The sequence below is a fragment of the Electrophorus electricus genome, unplaced genomic scaffold (genome assembly GCF_041902795.1).
Source record: "Electrophorus electricus isolate QZ-2024a unplaced genomic scaffold, ASM4190279v1 Scaffold50, whole genome shotgun sequence".
NCBI lineage: Eukaryota > Metazoa > Chordata > Actinopteri > Gymnotiformes > Gymnotidae > Electrophorus > Electrophorus electricus.
Window position 1 is genome coordinate 134,977 of NW_027658768.1, and position 17,526 is coordinate 152,502.

At 41.2% G+C, this 17,526-nt stretch overlaps 1 protein-coding gene across 1 annotated transcript; it reads right to left on the bottom strand.

The window, feature by feature from the left end:
* Positions 1 to 1,249: 1,249 nt before the first annotated feature.
* Positions 1,250 to 8,323, bottom strand: LOC145656143 (homeodomain-interacting protein kinase 2-like). Its single transcript, XM_081709519.1, has 10 exons — positions 8,206 to 8,323; positions 4,954 to 5,426; positions 4,250 to 4,623; positions 3,468 to 3,591; positions 2,921 to 3,040; positions 2,715 to 2,801; positions 2,233 to 2,414; positions 1,859 to 2,089; positions 1,476 to 1,602; positions 1,250 to 1,348 (listed from the first exon to the last, which is right to left on the bottom strand). The coding sequence occupies exons 1-10, from the start codon at positions 8,321 to 8,323 to the stop codon at positions 1,250 to 1,252; spliced, it is 1,935 nt and encodes a 644-aa protein (XP_081565645.1).
* Between the last annotated feature and the right edge of the window lie 9,203 nt (positions 8,324 to 17,526).

Genomic DNA, 17,526 nt, shown 5'->3' on the forward strand with positions numbered 1-17,526 from the left:
TGTTGCAAAAAAGCAGTAAGAGCTAGTATGCAGAAACAGTGGTGTTAGCGCGAAACAGTTTCAAAAACAGGAGTCTCCTTATGAAGGAAGGAGGTTCTTATGAACCTCTGTATTTTGACAGCAAGTATTGACCATGTGCCATTAAAACCATGCCAGGTATGGTATTAATCCACAAAATAGCACATCAAATCTAATTATTTGGCTAGTACAGGGTTATGCAATATTCCCTCAACTCAGCAAAATGCAACAGCTTGAATTACTTAACTGATTAATAATAATAAAAAATCTTTCCGGACTATAAAAACATAGCTGACCCATTCGAAAGATTAAACATCCAGTGAGTGTGTATCCTGGCATGTTAAGGTAAAAGGCATCTCCGACTGGAATACATTTAAGCGGTTTCGGGCGCCATCTGGTGGCGACTTGGAGTCCTTATCACGCTCTCATTTCTTTTGTATGGCGGGACAAATGTTTTGTTATCCTACCTATCGAGCAGTCCTACCTAGATTTAATGCACTTATGTACATTAGCATTAGTCCAGGCTTCTGGTGTTTATTTTGGATGCATATATTATAATTAGGCTACTGTGGACATTTGTATTTTGTATAGCTACAGCACCTGTACTTCACACACGTGTAGTAATCGGATCTAGAAAGTTGCCAGCCCTATTAAAATATTAGGTTTATAGTATAATAGTTTCATTAAACAGACAAAGCGTTAATCACAATAATTTGCATGATGATTAATCTTGAACCAAAAATCTCGCCGGGAGCTGTAGTTCTCTTTCCAGACACACACCCAATAAAACTGTGCTTGATCATTTCTTATTGATAGCCACTGACTATAGGATCAATAGAATAGTACAACCAAATAACCTTTAATGTTTTGCTTTACTGTAATACAATTTAGAATTGCGATGTTACCCTTTTAAGAAGAACTGAACACATTGTGACAAGAGCAACTGGATGAAGCTTTATTGACATGCTGGTCAAGGACTCACATCCAATATGTTTAAAATACATTAATTGAGGCCAAGTGCAGCATAAAAAAATATTTTAACTTCACACAGAACCAAAACCATCAACATCAAAATATAAATGTATAAAAATATGGGTATTGTTAAAAAAAATGTTAAAAATGGGGCCTCCCACAGAAAGGCATGGCACAGTCAGCGACTTCAATTCAAAGTTTTTTATTCAAAGTAAAAAAAAACAAAAACAAAAAAACACTTGGGCAGGTTGGTGGCGCTCTACACGAACTTGGGCAGACACTTGGGGCTGAGTGGGATGTATGTGGACATGTCGGAGTGCTGCGCCGTCACGCAGCTCATGACGTTCGCCCGCCGCAGCTGGGAGTTGGGGCCAAGGAAGGGAAGGAAGGGTTAAACAACAAGATGAGTGACAGCAAGGAAAGTGTTAGGAAGGATTTCATAATGGCTTTAAAAAGACGAGGCGAGGGCACCTGGTGGGCTGGACTTTGGTGTCATCTTCGTCCTCCGAGTCGCTGGAGATGATGACGACGCTCATAGCTGGGCTGGGCGTGTCAGAGATGATAATGGGCTCCGATGCGTCGCCCATGCCATGCACGGGGGAGGACACAGGTCTGGCACAGGGTCAGAGGAGCACGTCAACACTCTCAACACACACTGCACACTCGAGTGAACACACACAACCTATCACCAAAGTGTGATGGCACAGAGCCATCCAGCACTTGTTACAACAGTTGTACCCACTATGCAGACCCACACACTAGACCAGTAGGTCTCGAGTCCTGTTCTAGGGTTCCCTTGCACTGAATTAGTGTGGAGTTTTAGCGCTAATGCCAACCATTAAAAAGTGCAATAAGAAGCAGGGAGTACCTAGCCCGGCTCTCTGCTTGGCGATCTTTTGACCTCTTGAACCCGCCCTGCTGTGCCGGTTGTCCCACCTGGCTGTGCTGGGCGAGCCAGCTGCTGAAGGTGTCATTGAGGTTGGCAGCTGTGCTGGCCCCGCCCCCCGCCCCACCCCCACTGCCAAACAGGCTCTTGCTGCCATCACACCCTGTGCACTGCCGATTGCAGATCTCCATTTTCTGGAAGCAAGATTTCACACTGCAGCGAGAGAGAGAGAGAAAGAGAGACACGGGCGGGGGGCAAGTTACAGTACTACCATTTGGATTTGTAAATTAAGATGGTGTTCCTTAATTTTTTTAAAAAACTGTGACATGTAGATTGGAAGGCCTGGAACAACTCACTGGGCACTTTGAGGGAACTGGAGGAGGTGGCTCATGGTGACAAACGGGTGCTTCAGGGCCTTCATCGGCGTGATCCGTTTGTCAGCGTCCAGCGTGAGCATCTTGTTCAGCAGGTCGATGAACTCCCGCCGGTCTGCCTTCTCCGCCGAGACGTCTGCGCCTTCCAGACTGGTCGTATTGACCTGCGCGAGAGACCCAGGGGTGAGTCATATTAAACACCAGCAGAGGGCACCGATCCACCTAAGACGCAGCAAGTTCTGCAGCAAGTTACTATGCATTGCTCTGCCTTTCATAGACGCCGTTCTCCAGAGCGATTCATGTGCGTTCCTCATTATAACGGCACGAACGCTCGACCTTTGAGCTAGCACCTTGCTCGACCTGCTCTACAACGTGAGCCGTGGAAGCTGTTTCTCACGTTCTTCAAATTCACATCACAACAGTAAAGCAATACGTACAGTTATGCGCACAAAAGCCAAAATAACCTGCATCATGTCGTCAAGACAGGTGAAAATGTACTTCCGTGTCTCTTTGGACTTGATGCCATGCTCTGCCTCATGCTCTGAAGGCGTCTAGAAAAAGGAAAGAAAAAAATCAACCATTCAGCTCCACCATAAAGTTACATGACATCATTAAGTTACATCCCTTATGAAACAAACACATGGTATTTGGCATTTAAAGACTGGCAAACCTTGAGTCTCCACAGGGGGCAGCTGGAGTCAGGGCTCCTGTGGAAATAATAGTTGCTCTTGGTCCCTGCGCTCAGCAGGTACTCTGCTGGTAGGCCCTGCGTCTGGGAGATGTAACGGATCTGCAGAGACACCACACGGCAAGAGGATTACGACTTTATTTTGTGTTCATCCTTCCATTTTCAAAATGCATGTATAAAAAAAAAAAGAAAAGAAAAACAGGCCATAGAAACTCTTATTTATATTATTCCTAAAAATAAGCTAGCCAAAGCAGTAGCTAAAAGCTCAAACCATACATTCACTCTCTTCCTTGCTAGCCATTATGGACTCCCTAACAAACTGCATAGTTAGAAGAACGGCCATTTCCATTAGCAACACTACGCCACTCTTTTCACAAACAAGATTTACGTCTTCATCACACAGTGAGAAAAGTGTGAAAAGAAAGTGAAAGAACCGACCCCAAATCAGCGAAATTCTACAGAGCTCCGTGAATCCAAGCCCAAGATGCGTGAAAAAGACTAGGCACAGCTCAAAGGCCCGTGTGCTTACCTGATCATATTCAGAGGCTCCCGGATACAGGGGGGAGCCCAGAAACAGCTCGGCGATGACACAGCCCAGCGACCACATATCCACGGCCTCGCAGAAAGGGAGACCCAGGATGATCTCAGGTGACCTAGACCAAAAACACAGATATCGCCATCATGAAATCAGTCTCGGCTGATTCCGTAGTGTGTGGTGATTCGGCGGCAATTGCTTTAACACAAACGGTGCTGAATTCATTCATGAAAATGTAAAAGGTTTAAATAGTATTTTGTTGATGAGTCCAGGTTTTATTTCCCCCCTACACACCACTTTACATTACACACCCACTATTCTAACATGGAACTATATGCAAAAATGCACTGACACTACAATGATGTTCTGTTTTCCATTAAGTAAATACAGAGTATCAATGCAGTTAAACACTGTTACTCGGTAAACAACACGGTTAATTAACGGTATAGCTACAATGCAACAGCAGTTTTGTACAGACATGACCAATACTAATATTACCAAAGCCTGCAACTCGGAGCATCTTAACTAATCTCAGACATTGAAGAGGGTTCATCAGGTATTTTGCTAAATAACAGCACTCACATGAATCACTAAAATTAAACCACTTATAAATCAAATATGAATCAGTCGTGCTCCAGTTAACTGTAATGCTTATCACGATTTTAATGTGTAGCAGGGTCATCGCAACTGCCAAAATGTGCAGCTCTACTCTAAAGCACACTCGAGTGCAACAAGTGCACACTTATTTCTAACACGCCTCAGCACGTGTCCCTCACCGGTAGTATCTGGTCTGCAGGTAGCTGGAGCACACGGCCTCGGAGACGTGGCTAGCCGAGCCGAAGTCGATGACTTTGACCCTGTACGGCTGCCTGACGGGGTCCACCAGCATGATGTTTTCGGGCTTGAGGTCGGTGTGGATCAGGCCCAGGCTCTTCAGCTTCATGAGCGCTTTGGCGACCTGCTGCAGCACGGGCCGGACGCACTTCAACAGAAGCGGGCTGAACATGCTGTCCTTCAGGAAGTCGTAGAGGCTCTGCCCCAGCATCTCGAACACCAGGCACATGTGCTTCTTGTGCTGGAAGCACTCATACGCACGCACGAAGTTGAACTCGTCTGCGTTCTCCCTGCTCAGCCATCTCAGGATGCTCACCTGAGGAGGAGCAAATGAGGAAAGACAGATTTAATTTTTCTGCACTTTTTTTTTTAATACACATCCAAACAGGTATGGCTTATGCAATTGTAGCTAAGCCTTCTTTTTATAGTAAGCTTCAAGCTGTCGATGTGTTATCTGAACTAGTTCCTACTGATGCTTTGAAAATTAGAACTAGTGTGCTGATACCAAACACAAGTGTTTTTGTGCTACCCTGGCTGTATACAGATTCCACAGTGTGAGTTAGCACATCTGATACCAACAAACAGAATCGGGGCTACAGCTGATTCCATATCAAAAGCTCCAAAAAAGCAGGCAAAACTTTCCCACCTCGATCTGACCCTGTCGAGCAAAGAATGGATGGTTTTTCAGGATCTTGATGGCAACCATTTCATTGGTGTCCTTCTTGGAGCATTTGGCCACCTGGCCAAAACTTCCACAACCAAGGTAGTGCAGAACCTCGTAGCTGTTGGAGGCAGAGCAGAGGATTTCATTCTGCACCAGCTGGTATTCGCAATCACTTATCGATTTGCTGCTATCTGCGGTACAACCGGAGTACGCAATGGACTGGGTGGAAGAGGTGGTTGTTCCGCTCCTGGCCACGCGCTTGGACAATGAAGGGGTGTAGAGATCGTCCAGGATCTGTACGCTGTCGCTGCTGTGTTCCCCTTCTCTCTTCCTCTTCAGGCTGCACCGCTTCTGACGGGCGTCTTCTCCCCGCTGGCTGGACGACGACGCAGCCTTGTCTGAGGCTTCAGAGGGGGAAAAGACCAGGGCAGGTAAGCCATCGGTTGAACTGAACCCTGGATCCGAGGGCCAGGGCGTCCCCGGCCGAATCCGAGGACCAGGACTCCGCAGGTAGTAATTGCTCTCGAATTTTACTTTCTTGGCGATCCCACTGGAGGAATCTGAAGGGGAAGAGAATATTCCTTTAGGGAAAGATGAAAACAGGGCCACTAACCAAAGGAATGCTATGCAGATCTAGTTAGGGGCTATATTCAAAATTAAAACTAAAACAGCAGATTTAAAAAAAAACAACAACAACAACAAAACACGATCTATGATTTAGCTAACGCTAGCTAGCTAACGCTAACGCTAACCGCTAGTTAACTTCATAACTTACCCTCAGTGTTGATTATTTTCCCACCTTTAACCTTACGGAAAGAAGGCTCAAGAAAACCGAACGGATATAATTCATGATCATCCATGTTGTTCTGTGGTTCTTAATTTAAAGAATTGAAATTATTAGCACTATATCGACCGGAGTGAGAAGATTTCCACCAAATATCAATTCGCTACTCTACGGACTCTTCGTTCCATGGCAACAAGGTGACATGGACAGGTGTAACGTCATAAACTGCTGCACCTACGGGCCCAAACTGGCAGACTCATATAAATCACTTGATAGCATCGAATATTAAATACTACATTTATCAACATAACATTTCTTAGGACTAATACATGTACCTGCTTACCGATTTCAGCCGTCTACATGCATCCGTTCTCCAGAATCCCACGCTAAATATTTTGTGCTTTTCTGGTAAATTTCCACAACAATCGTGGCTGTCATTTTAAATGGCATTTTAAAACATGCTTCCAGTATAAGATAACTTCAGTTTTTTTCAAAGAAAATTCAATTACATAAAAAGTGGGGTGGGTGACTTCATATGTTTCCTGGGCAAGTGGCGTGATTGGCAGGTGTTTCAACAAATGGAGGAGGTGTAGATGAAAACGTAGACCCTTCACTTGTCTTATTTAGTTCTCCTTTTAACCGTTTAAAGGTCCGCGTGCTGTCAATCAGCTTCCCATTTATTATAAGAATGATTTGAACGCCAATACTTTTGGACATCATGGAAAGGAAGAGGCTTATTTGAGCTGAAGTTTATGTGGAGTTGTTTGGGAGCTTCTAGCATGGACTAGCTACAATGTATAAAGTATACTATTTCTTTACAGTATTATGGTATAGATTCTGTGGATTCCATATATACATTAAATGTAAAATGTTGCCCAGTTATGTCAGAAATAGCAAACAAAAACCACAGGCTCCAAGTTACTGAAAGAGAAGTATTAAATGAGGTCCTGGTAGAGCATACGTGCAGGTTTGTCAGACATGTTCATGAGGAGTTTAACTGAAGCAAAATCCTCATCACACACCCAAGGAGTCAAAGCCTGCAAAATCCCCAAGTAGCAAGACTGCATCCAGGTAGCACTTGCTGATGGAAAGCAAAAAATAGTGCTGTATCCTGCTCTGTGCCTCATCCACTGTACCAGTCTCTTAGTATTGGACTTAGTGTGGTTAATCAATCTTTGACTGTGCTGATTACATTTATGTCATTTAGCTGACACTTTTATTCAAAGCGACAATTATGACTGAGTACGATTTGAGCAATTGAGGGTTAAGGGTTTTGCGCGGGGGCCCAACAGTGGCAACGTGGCAGTGAACCAGCAATCTTCCGAGAACAAGTCAAGTACCTTAACCGTTGAACTACCACTGCCTGTGTTTATATATTGTACTATTTAAAGATTTTGCAGTTACTTGGATTTTGTCAATATAGCAACATGCCCTCAGTCCAGCAGAACAGGAAATCTGAAACCTGATAAATTACCTGTTTCAATTTTTGTTTTCTATTTTAAACACACACAATCCCAAAAAGATTTCTCTGTAGTAATACAGTTCACTACTATAGTTATAGAATTAGCTCCAATTACCCCACAATATCCCTTTAAATTAAGCCAAAATTCAAAGTCTGAGGTGAAGATCCTATAAAGGTTACATAAGAGCTTGATGTTACATGTGTTTTGAACAAATACTGCCACTAAGTGCCAAAGAACTATTTTTTATAGTTACACCTCCCATGGAATTCAAAATACAACAATCAACTTGTTAAACACATTAATCACACATTGCATTTGAGATACATTTAATACAGTTTGTTAGTCTGTTTGTAAAAAACACTATTTTTTTTAAAAAATGAAGGCATTAAAACAAACAATAAGCCCAGAAACTACAATAATCAAGTTCAATAATCGAGCTGATGTTCAATGTCCGAATCCCTCATGTCTCTCCGTGTTCCTCTTCCTCTCACAGGTAAGGATACAGGCTTTCCTCTGGCCGAGCGAGTAGGCCACGGGCCAATGGTAGGGCTGGTCAGGGAGCTGGTGACGAAGGGAGCTGCTTCCTGATCTATCGTGGGATGACATCACAGACTGCTGGACCTGTAGGAGGAGCCAAAAAAAAAAAAGGGCACCAAGATATCGATAGGTATGTCAATATTCCCAGGCCCCAGCTAAACTACTGCCCAACATTGGAAACCTATTATAGCGTGTAATTATTATGAACCTATTATAGCGTCTAGATTCCACTATTACTGCCTCGTAGTAGCAGGGCTCTGCTGTACTATAAATGTGTTTCTGTCTTCTACTAAAAGTCTCTTTTGGCAGTGTAATTTATTTTGGTCAAATGGCTGCATAACCGTTTTCAAAACAAATTTATAGAGGTGTTGGTGAGGTGATCCTTCCTGAGTTCCCCGGCCAGCAGAGCATGAATGACCTGAGTGGGCGAGCAGCTCTGCACCATGGCACCGAGCGCAAGGTCCTTGTCCTCCCTGATGAAGAGGTTGCTTTCGCCCGCCTTGTGCGGCAGCATGCAGGCAACCAACTCCGCCTTGGCGTCCATGGCCCTCCACAGGTCGGTGGACATGTGTGCCAGTGTTGTCATGGAAGCACGCGACACCATGGAGCTCAGATTCTTCAACTGAGACAGTGGACATGGGGCTCAGGTGTTCAGGCACTCCATGGGGATGTGCCTGTTTAAACACGCCGATCGGACTCATCCGATATGTGGCAGATTTACTTGGTGTGTCAGAGAAGGAAAAGCATCAGTTTGTACTACCTACCATGTTTAAGGACAAGATATTCCTCGCTAGAACATTCCAAATTGACTCTTCATCAGGTTAGAACCATTTTGGTCACAAAACAGAGCAATTCCAGCTCGGACAGCAAAATGCGAAGATCCTTTTTGGGCCATTGTTTATATGATTTGATTAGAGAATCTTTTGTCCCTGAGAGGGCCCCTCTGGACCACAGTCAGGCACACATCGTGGAGCTTGGGAAGCAGGATGTCGGTGTGGTTCTGGGCCAGAGACTGCACCAGAGTCAAGCTCCCCTTCTTCTTCTCCCTAAAACAGCGTTAGAACACGGTGTACATACCTGGTGTTATGATATCGGTAATGCTAAACAGGTTTCATTAATAAAATCAACTTTTAAAAACACAGAAACAAATGTATTCGCTGTCAGGGTGACCCTCACTAATTTTTATATTTATTTTTCCAAAGCATGCCATTTGTGTATTTTTAGGTATGCTCTGTAATTATAGCTCTTTGCCACCTGCCTGAAGTGGGGCCGCTCTTCTCTGACAGCAGCCTGTGGGCCGCGGATCCTTCGCTCTCTCTGGGGCTCATCCAGTGGTGGGAAATGGCTCACAGAGGAAGCATCTGCCTCAGAGTGGGAGCTACTCTGGCTTTTCCTCAGGGGATCAAATCAAAAATCAAAATCAAAAGTTATTTATATAGCGCTTTTTAGAACAGATGTCACAAAGCACCTTTACAAATGTCCAAGTCCAAGCCACCAGTGAGCAAGCCAAGGCTGACAGTGGCAAGAAAAAACCCCACTAGAGCATGAGGAAGAAACCTTGAGAGGAACTAAAACTAAACGGTGGGCCCATCCTCCTCTGGCCGACAACAGTCACCACAATAATAACAATTACCGAGAAAAATATAATTATAAAATGAAAAAACAAGTAAAGTGTCTTGGTACAGGTAAAGAACCTGCACCTTTCGATCTAAGCAGACATGGTGGTTTATAATGAACTAAGAGTTCTCTAAGGAACTGTGGGGCAAGACCATTCAATGCTTTGTAGGTAATTAGAAGTATTTTATAATCAATATGAAATTTTATTGGGAGCCAATGTAAAGTATCTTAGATAGCCGTGATGGATTCAGATTTTGTCGTTCTAATGAGCACTCTGCCTGCTGCATTTTGAACTAGCTGGAGCTTGTTTAACCACTTAGTAGTACAGCCTAATAGTAGGGCATTACAATAGTCCAATCTTGAAGTAATAAATGCATGGACTAGCTTTTCTGCATCATGTGAGGAGAGCATGTTTCTAATATTAGAAATGTTCCTAAGGTGGAGAAAGGCCTTCCTAGAAATATTATTTACATGAGCTTCGAACGAGAGACTGGGATCCATGATACCGCCAAGATCTTTATCTGTGAGGGAAGATGTGACTGTGATTTCATTGAGGTTCTTTGAGTAATTAGAGGATCTAGCTGTCTCTGTGTCTAATAGAAGCACCTCTGTTTTGTCAGGATTAAGTGAGAGAAAGTTTCTCAACATCCTTTATGCATTCGGTTCTGATTCAGATATGCGCTTAGCTGCTGAACTACAGCTTTTTCTAGGATCTTGGAAATAAATGGTAGGTTTGAGATCGGTCTGTAGTTTGACAGCTGACATGGGTTGAGGTTAGATTTTTTGAGAAGTGGTCTGATTACTGCAAATTTGAATGATTTAGTAACGTAGCCAATATTTAAGGATTAGTTTATTAAATTTAGTAAAGGTTCAATTACTTCAGGTAGAATTTCTTTAAGAAAGTGTGTGGGCAGTGAATCTAGTAAGCACTGGAGGACTTTGAGCGCAACATCAGATATGCAATTTCTGGCTCTTGGATAGGTGTAAAAGATTCAAAAGTCATTTTTGGCTTGGTTGTTCTTGGTTGTACCTAAGTAGTTGCCCGATGTCATATTAATGCTCTTAACGTTATCTCTAATGTGCTTTATTTTCTCATTGTAGAAATTCATGAACTCTTTACTACTATGGTGGTGATGTAATCTGAGCATTGGTGTCAATCTTATTCTTAGTTAGATGGGCAATTGTACTAAAAAGAAATCTAGGATTATTTTTTTCTTTTTCTATTAGGTTTGAGAGATAAGCTGTTCGAGCGGTAATAAGTGCTTTTCTAAACTTGAGAAGGTTCTCCTTCCATGCAAGCCGGAAGACTACAAGCTTAGTGTGGCGCCATTTACGTTCAATTTTTTATTTAAAATGTGAAAGTGTTTTGATTTAAATTGCAAATGTGGTCATTATACCAAGGTACCAATTTTTTGTCCCTAATTTTTTTATTCTTAAGTGGGGCAACATCATTAAGTGTGCAGCAGAATACTGATTCTAAGCATTCAGTTATTTGATGAAGTTCTGTGGCGTTTGAGGGCATCCTAGTCACAAATAGTATGTCTGGGAGACTGCCAATGTCATGTTATGGCCCCACCCCCTCCTCAAACGTCTTGGTTTGTGTGTTCATCCGTGTTGCCATGTCCTCTCGTGTTGTCCACCTGTTCTGCATTATGTGTAATCGTCTTTAATGTATATACATCCCCTGTGTCGTAGTGTGTTTGTTGATGTTTAAGGTGTACAGAGCATGTGGGTTGTTTTATGTATCATTCGTGTGTGTAATAAACGTCTGGTTAATCGTGCCTCTTCCCCGCATCCTGTTTACCTCGAGACGTTACAGAAACACCAACCGAAGAAGGATGCCTGGGAAGGGTAGGAAGAAGGGGAGGAAGGGGAGTAGACACACTTCCCCAGCTCGTGCATGCAATTCCCCCGTGTTCTTGGCTACCCTGCTGACTCCCACAATACGGGAATGTGGTCCTGGGACGGAAGTGGAGGAGTCACAAGGGACTGCGTCCGACTACCATGACTGGTATAATGATTTCCAGTCCTCGGAGTTGTGTGCAGCAGAATACTGATTCTAAGCATTCAGTTATTTGACCAAGTTCTGTAGGGTGTGAGGGCATCCTAGTCGCAAATGATATGTCTGGTAGATTGCCAATAAAACCAGGTGCAGTGGCTGATGTGATTGTGCGTACATAGTTCAAATGAAATTAAGGAATGGTCTGAGATGGAGTAGTATAACTACATCTACACCATAGCTCAGTACTAAGTCAGGCGTATGTCCACCAGAGTGTATGGGTTCTGTTATACATTGGGTAAAACGAACTGATTCTAATATAGAACTAAAGGCCCATCAGAGGGTCTTGGCCACTATCAAAGTGAATATTGTTGAAATCACCAACAAAAATGTAAAGGAAATCTGCAAATTCCTTAATAAATTCTGAGTAGCGTCCTGGTGGCCTGTAGCTGCCGATTACTGGAAGAGGCTGGGTGGGCTTTTTATCGCTGGCTACATGATTTATGCTAGTAAAAATCATTTCAAAGGCGTTCTGGTTTATGCTTAATGTGTCAATAGAAATAACTGCAATGTCAGCTCCGCGGCTAGTTAGACGAGGGTGGTGTACATAGCTGTAGCCAGAAGGACACGCTGCATTTAAAGCTATGTACTCGTTTGGCTTGATCCAGGTTTCTGTTAGGAAAAGTACATTACATCTATGATCTGTTAGTATTTCAGTTATCATGAGCATTTTAGACGCTGATGATCTAACATTTAGTAAACCCAGCTTTAGATAAAAGGAGTTTTCTGTGAATCAGTTACTTTAATACTAATTATGTTATTAAGCGCATACTACAGCATCGGACATCGCCTTCGCTAATTGACACACCTCTTCAATATTATTTTTAGTAATCTCTGACTGACGAAGGCGTATATCGTTAGCTCCTACGTGAATAACTATCTTAGAAAACCCATGCTTGCCTAAAACCTTAACACTACCTGCAACATCCGGCGCCCTGGCACCTGCTATACAGCTAACTGTTGCTGCTGGTCTCCCTAAAGGCCTGCTAATTTCACGTGTCGCAAAATAAAGTCCCCTATAACCAGAGCACTTCTAGCGCTTGAGTCTTCTCCGTCAGACTAGCAATTCAACTACACTTCTCAGATAAAACTATCGCTAACGACGAAGAATAAACATGTTGCAAAAAGCAAAATGTTAACGTTACTTACGTTTCTGGTAGTTCCTTAGATGTAGTTTGTGATGATAAAGTAGTTTTCGATGGAAGTTGCCACCATACCTGGTATGGTATTAATCCACAAAATAGCACATCAAATCGAATTATTTGGCCAGTACAGGGTTATGCAATATTCCCTCACCTCAGAAAAATGAAACAGCTTGAATTCCTTAACTGATTAATAATTAAAAAAAATATTTTCTAACTATAAAAATATAGCTTACCCATTAGAAAGATTAAACATCCAGTGTGTGTACCCTGGCATGTTAATGTAAAAGGCAGCTCCGACTGGAATAAGTTTAAGCGGTCTCGGGCGCCATCTGGTGGCGACTTGGAGTCCTTATCACGCTCTCATTTCTTTTATATGGCGGGACAAGTGTTTTGTTATCCTACCTATCGAGCAGTCCTACCTAGATTTAATGCACTTATGTACATTAGTATTCGTCCAGGCTTCTGGTGTTTATTTTGGATGTATATATTATAATTAGGCTACTGTGGACATTTTCTATTTTGTAAAGCTACAGCACCTGTACTTCACACACGTGTAATAATCGGATCTAGAAAGTTGCCAGCCCTGTTAAAATATTAGGTTTATAGTATGATAGTTTAATTAAACAGACAAAGCGTTAATCACAATCATTTGCATGATGATTAATCTTGAACCAAAAATCTCACCGGGAACTGTAGTTCTCTTTCCAGACACACACCCAATAAAACTGTGCTTGATCATTTCTTGTTGATAGCCACTGACTATAGGATCAATAGAATAGTACAACCAAATAATCTTTAATCTTTGGTTTACTGTAATACAATTTAGAATTGCGATGTTACCCTTTCAAGAAGAACTGAACACACTGTAATAAGAGCAACTGGATGTAGCTTTATTGACATGCTGGTCAAGGACTCACATCTAATATGTTTAAAATACATTAATTGAGGCCAAATGCAGCATAAAAACTTTTTTAATTTATACAGAACCAAAACAATCAACATTAAAATATATAAAATATATAATGTATAAAAATATGGGTATTGTTAAAAAAAAAAAAAAAAAAAAACTACCCTAACCAAACCCTAATCCTAACCCTAAACCAGTAGCACAGACGTGTGTCCCAATTTGTCTGGGACAGCAAGAGAGAGGGAGAATGATAGATAGAAAGATAGATAGATAGATAGATAGATAGATAGATAGATAGATAGATAGATAGATAGATAGATAGATAGATAGATAGATAGATAGATAGATAGATAGATAGATAGATAGATAGATAGATAGATAGATAGATAGATAGATAGATAGATAGAGAGCTACTTGAAAAGAAATGTGAGCTATGTCCTATTTTCCTTTCTTTACTGCAACACTGTCATGGGACCCAATGTTAATGCCTTTCTTTTGTTCCACTTTCCCACTGTTCACTTTACTATGTTATGAGATGCTATGAAAGGAAAAATAAAACATGCCACAACTACTGTACGCATAATAAAGCACAAATAGAACATGAAAGTCCAAACTATTGTGATCTTTGGCGTCCAAGAGCTCGTCTGCGACTGCCTCTTGCTGTAGTTGTGACAAGTCACCACAAGAGGTCTCTGTTAAAGCAAACACACAAAAAAGACAGGTCTTCTGTGACCTACGGCATTAATTCTGCTTACTCCAGATACAAAAACAAGTATACAATTTTGCAAAAGGTGCAGTCTTGTATGTGAGATTTGTTTATAGATCTGGGAAATGTCAAAGTATATGTATCCATACCCTGCCTGTTCAGACACAGAACATATGTGTAAATATAATAGATAAATGCATTTATTATAATAATTTTAACAGAATTCAATACATATATTTTGCATAATTGATGAGAGAAACATTATCAAATAAAACCAAGACAAACAGCTGGAAAAGAATCGTGAGGATCCCTTTTTTAAGTGCACACTGTTCAAGTTCAAGTTTGGTTTATTCGTCACATACATAGTCATACACAGTATAACTGTTTGCACAGACAGCAGTGCGAGCCACTGCTAACCAGACTGGATCTGCTTCTCCAGAAAGTTGGTTATTTCAGTGATCAGTAACATATCATTTTCTAATTTAAGGCATATGTTTTGAACAGTTTGCATACTTTTAGGGCACGCACACTGGCTTTGAAAATTACGTGAACTGGCTTTGATGTGGTATGAATGAACAAACAGAAATAAAATGGATCATTAACAATGCATTGGTCAAGGAATGTGCAGTCATGCAACCCGCAGTCCCTCGCTCGCCCTTGGCCAAAACTAGTCGAGGAATAGCAAACCCATTCCTGATACGGTAGGCTTGGACAAAACTCCAGTTGTTTCTGCACAGTCCGAGTTCGCTACGTCTCAGCGCCACCGAACCAGAGACAGTAAATCCCCTGGCACTGCAGGTACACGGGCATCTCGTCGTTCACGGAAAAAGCAGGATGTGGTTACTTTACAAGTTTTATCACACTAGGTTCTTGTCCGTTATCACACTTTGGGCCCTTAACACTTTTCAGTGCATTCCACATCTGAGAGTGGTGTTGGGGAGGGGTGGATTGTAATTTACAGCTTTTATCTGAAAACCATTTCCTTTTTTCCCACCTACACTTCTTTCTTAAAGCCGTGTTTTACGGTACTTCACTCCTTTAGTTCACAGTCGTAATTGTAAGCGATACATCTAAAAACTTTTGTCAGGACCTCTGAACGAACATGGACATGGCTCATCCGTTTTGAACAGGTAAGCAATTCAGTAATGCTTAACTAATTCATGCTATACTTTATATTAGTATAAGTTACTAAAAAGGCTGACGTGTATCTAGCTATTTATTTATTTAGCTAATGGTTGAAATACTTTATCATGCGTTATATGATTTAACTCGGTAGAGCTTAGCGTCATAATTTTTAGGTCTAGATAAAACATACATCTTAACAAACGATAATTACATATTATGTACATTATGTACGTATCTATTCTTTTTGCGAGCTAGGAAAGGATATTATCTTTATTCTGATTATTTTTGATCAATATCAAATATGACCATTGTGTTTTAGAGTACGTGAAACATTTTGATTGACTGAAACTCAATGGCTATTCTTATTCTCATGGCTAGCTATACAGAAAAACTTTAACTTCGAAGTAGGTAATTCTATTTACTTAAATGAATCATTAAATGATGTAACATCTATTTGTTCTGGTAAAGAAGATACCATCATGATGATCTTTTTATGCTCACGGTTTATAATTCTATTTTATGTATCTCCGTAGGTTCACACAATCACGAGTTCCTTGTTCCTGATAACATTGTATGGTGTTATACATGTTGGCAACCTCTGTATGATGAGCTGATGAACAAAATAAACCCGAGTTACAATTTTTTTCAGTTTTAAAGGCCACTAAAGTCTTTTGCAGCTCCTCTTCATAAAAGATCTCATCTATATTTTCCCCATCAAAATCCCGTAATTTGTATACAGGAGGGTCTCTCCTTAGACATTCAGAAACGGTAAAATATTCATCCATAAAGTGATTCATCCTGCTCGTACCCTTTCTCAAAATGTCTTTTTAATCGTGACATTCTGATGGTATCACCGACTCTAAACTTCAATCTTAGTTTTTCCACCTTTTTCGGTTGAAACAACCCATACAAGGTTTTAAACACTGTGAAGGAATTTCCTTCGTTCACTTCAACGGGTTTCATTTGAATGCTTCTGTGAAAGCTGTTGTTATAAGCATGAACCAAGTCTTGTACCACATCGATGTATTTTCTCGTATTGATGGCTGTGAAGTATCTCCACATTCTGGTTTTCAACATCCTGTTGAACCGTTCACACACTGATGCTTTTTGTCCCGTCCCAGTAGCAAATTGATTGACGTTGTTTTTTTCATTAATGTTTTGAAACTTTTATTAAAAAAATTCTTTCCCTTCATCAGTCTGAAGTTTTTTAGGAACTCTGCCTTCTTTTAGAATTGAAACAAAGGCTTTGGTAACCTCAGCACCTGTCTTGTTTTTCATCATGCATACCCAAGCATACTTGGAAAGTATATCTATACACGTTAGCATAAATTTCATGTTCCCATTATGTTGGTCTTGTCCACCAAATCGGCCTGCCATTGTTCATCTGTGTTTTTTTTACAATGACTCTGTTTCTTTTAAATTTCACAGAGATTGGTTTATGTAGCATGTATGCATCCTGAGCTGCTAACCAGTTTTTGATTTCCTTATCATCAACCCGTTTACCGATTTCATCCACCACGGACCTTTGCAGACTCTTGACCCCTCCATAGGATCCTGGGTTTGAAGGAGTGTAGTAAATATTTTTCAGCAGACGTTCAGTCATGGCGAAATGATTGAAACACAATGAAAAGAGTGCTAGATTGGATTATGGTTTTATTAGCATCTTTTCAGCAAAAGAGGTTATGTTTATGTTACATTCAATTAAAAATGAAAGCATGCAATCAAAGGTTTTATATACATCAACCTTTTCATCGTTACTTAGTTTCAAAACACATACATCTATTACATATGTGAATATATATATAATATATGCCCGTTTTTACATTCATCGGGTTTTCAAACATATGTGAAATAACATGACATATATATATATATATACATATACATATGTGTAAAGGATAACATGTATTATTGGCTTCCGATACTAGAGAACTCCACTGACTAGACTCACATATTACACACATCAGCTTTTCCAAATTATATGCGGATTTGATATTATCAGTTTACGGTTCTGACTCTATTTTCAAGGGTTTTACAGAACAGCGTGATCAACTTCGTCCTCAGCACTCTTTTTTTTTTCTCGGTTAAAGGACCAGCGCTGGTGTCCATGCAGATTCCCATTTGGCTCAAGTACCAGGGTTCAGGCTTGTGTGCAGCTTCCAGTAGTACTCGACATCGCCGTGTACCTGCTCCCCGCACGCTATCGTTTTCA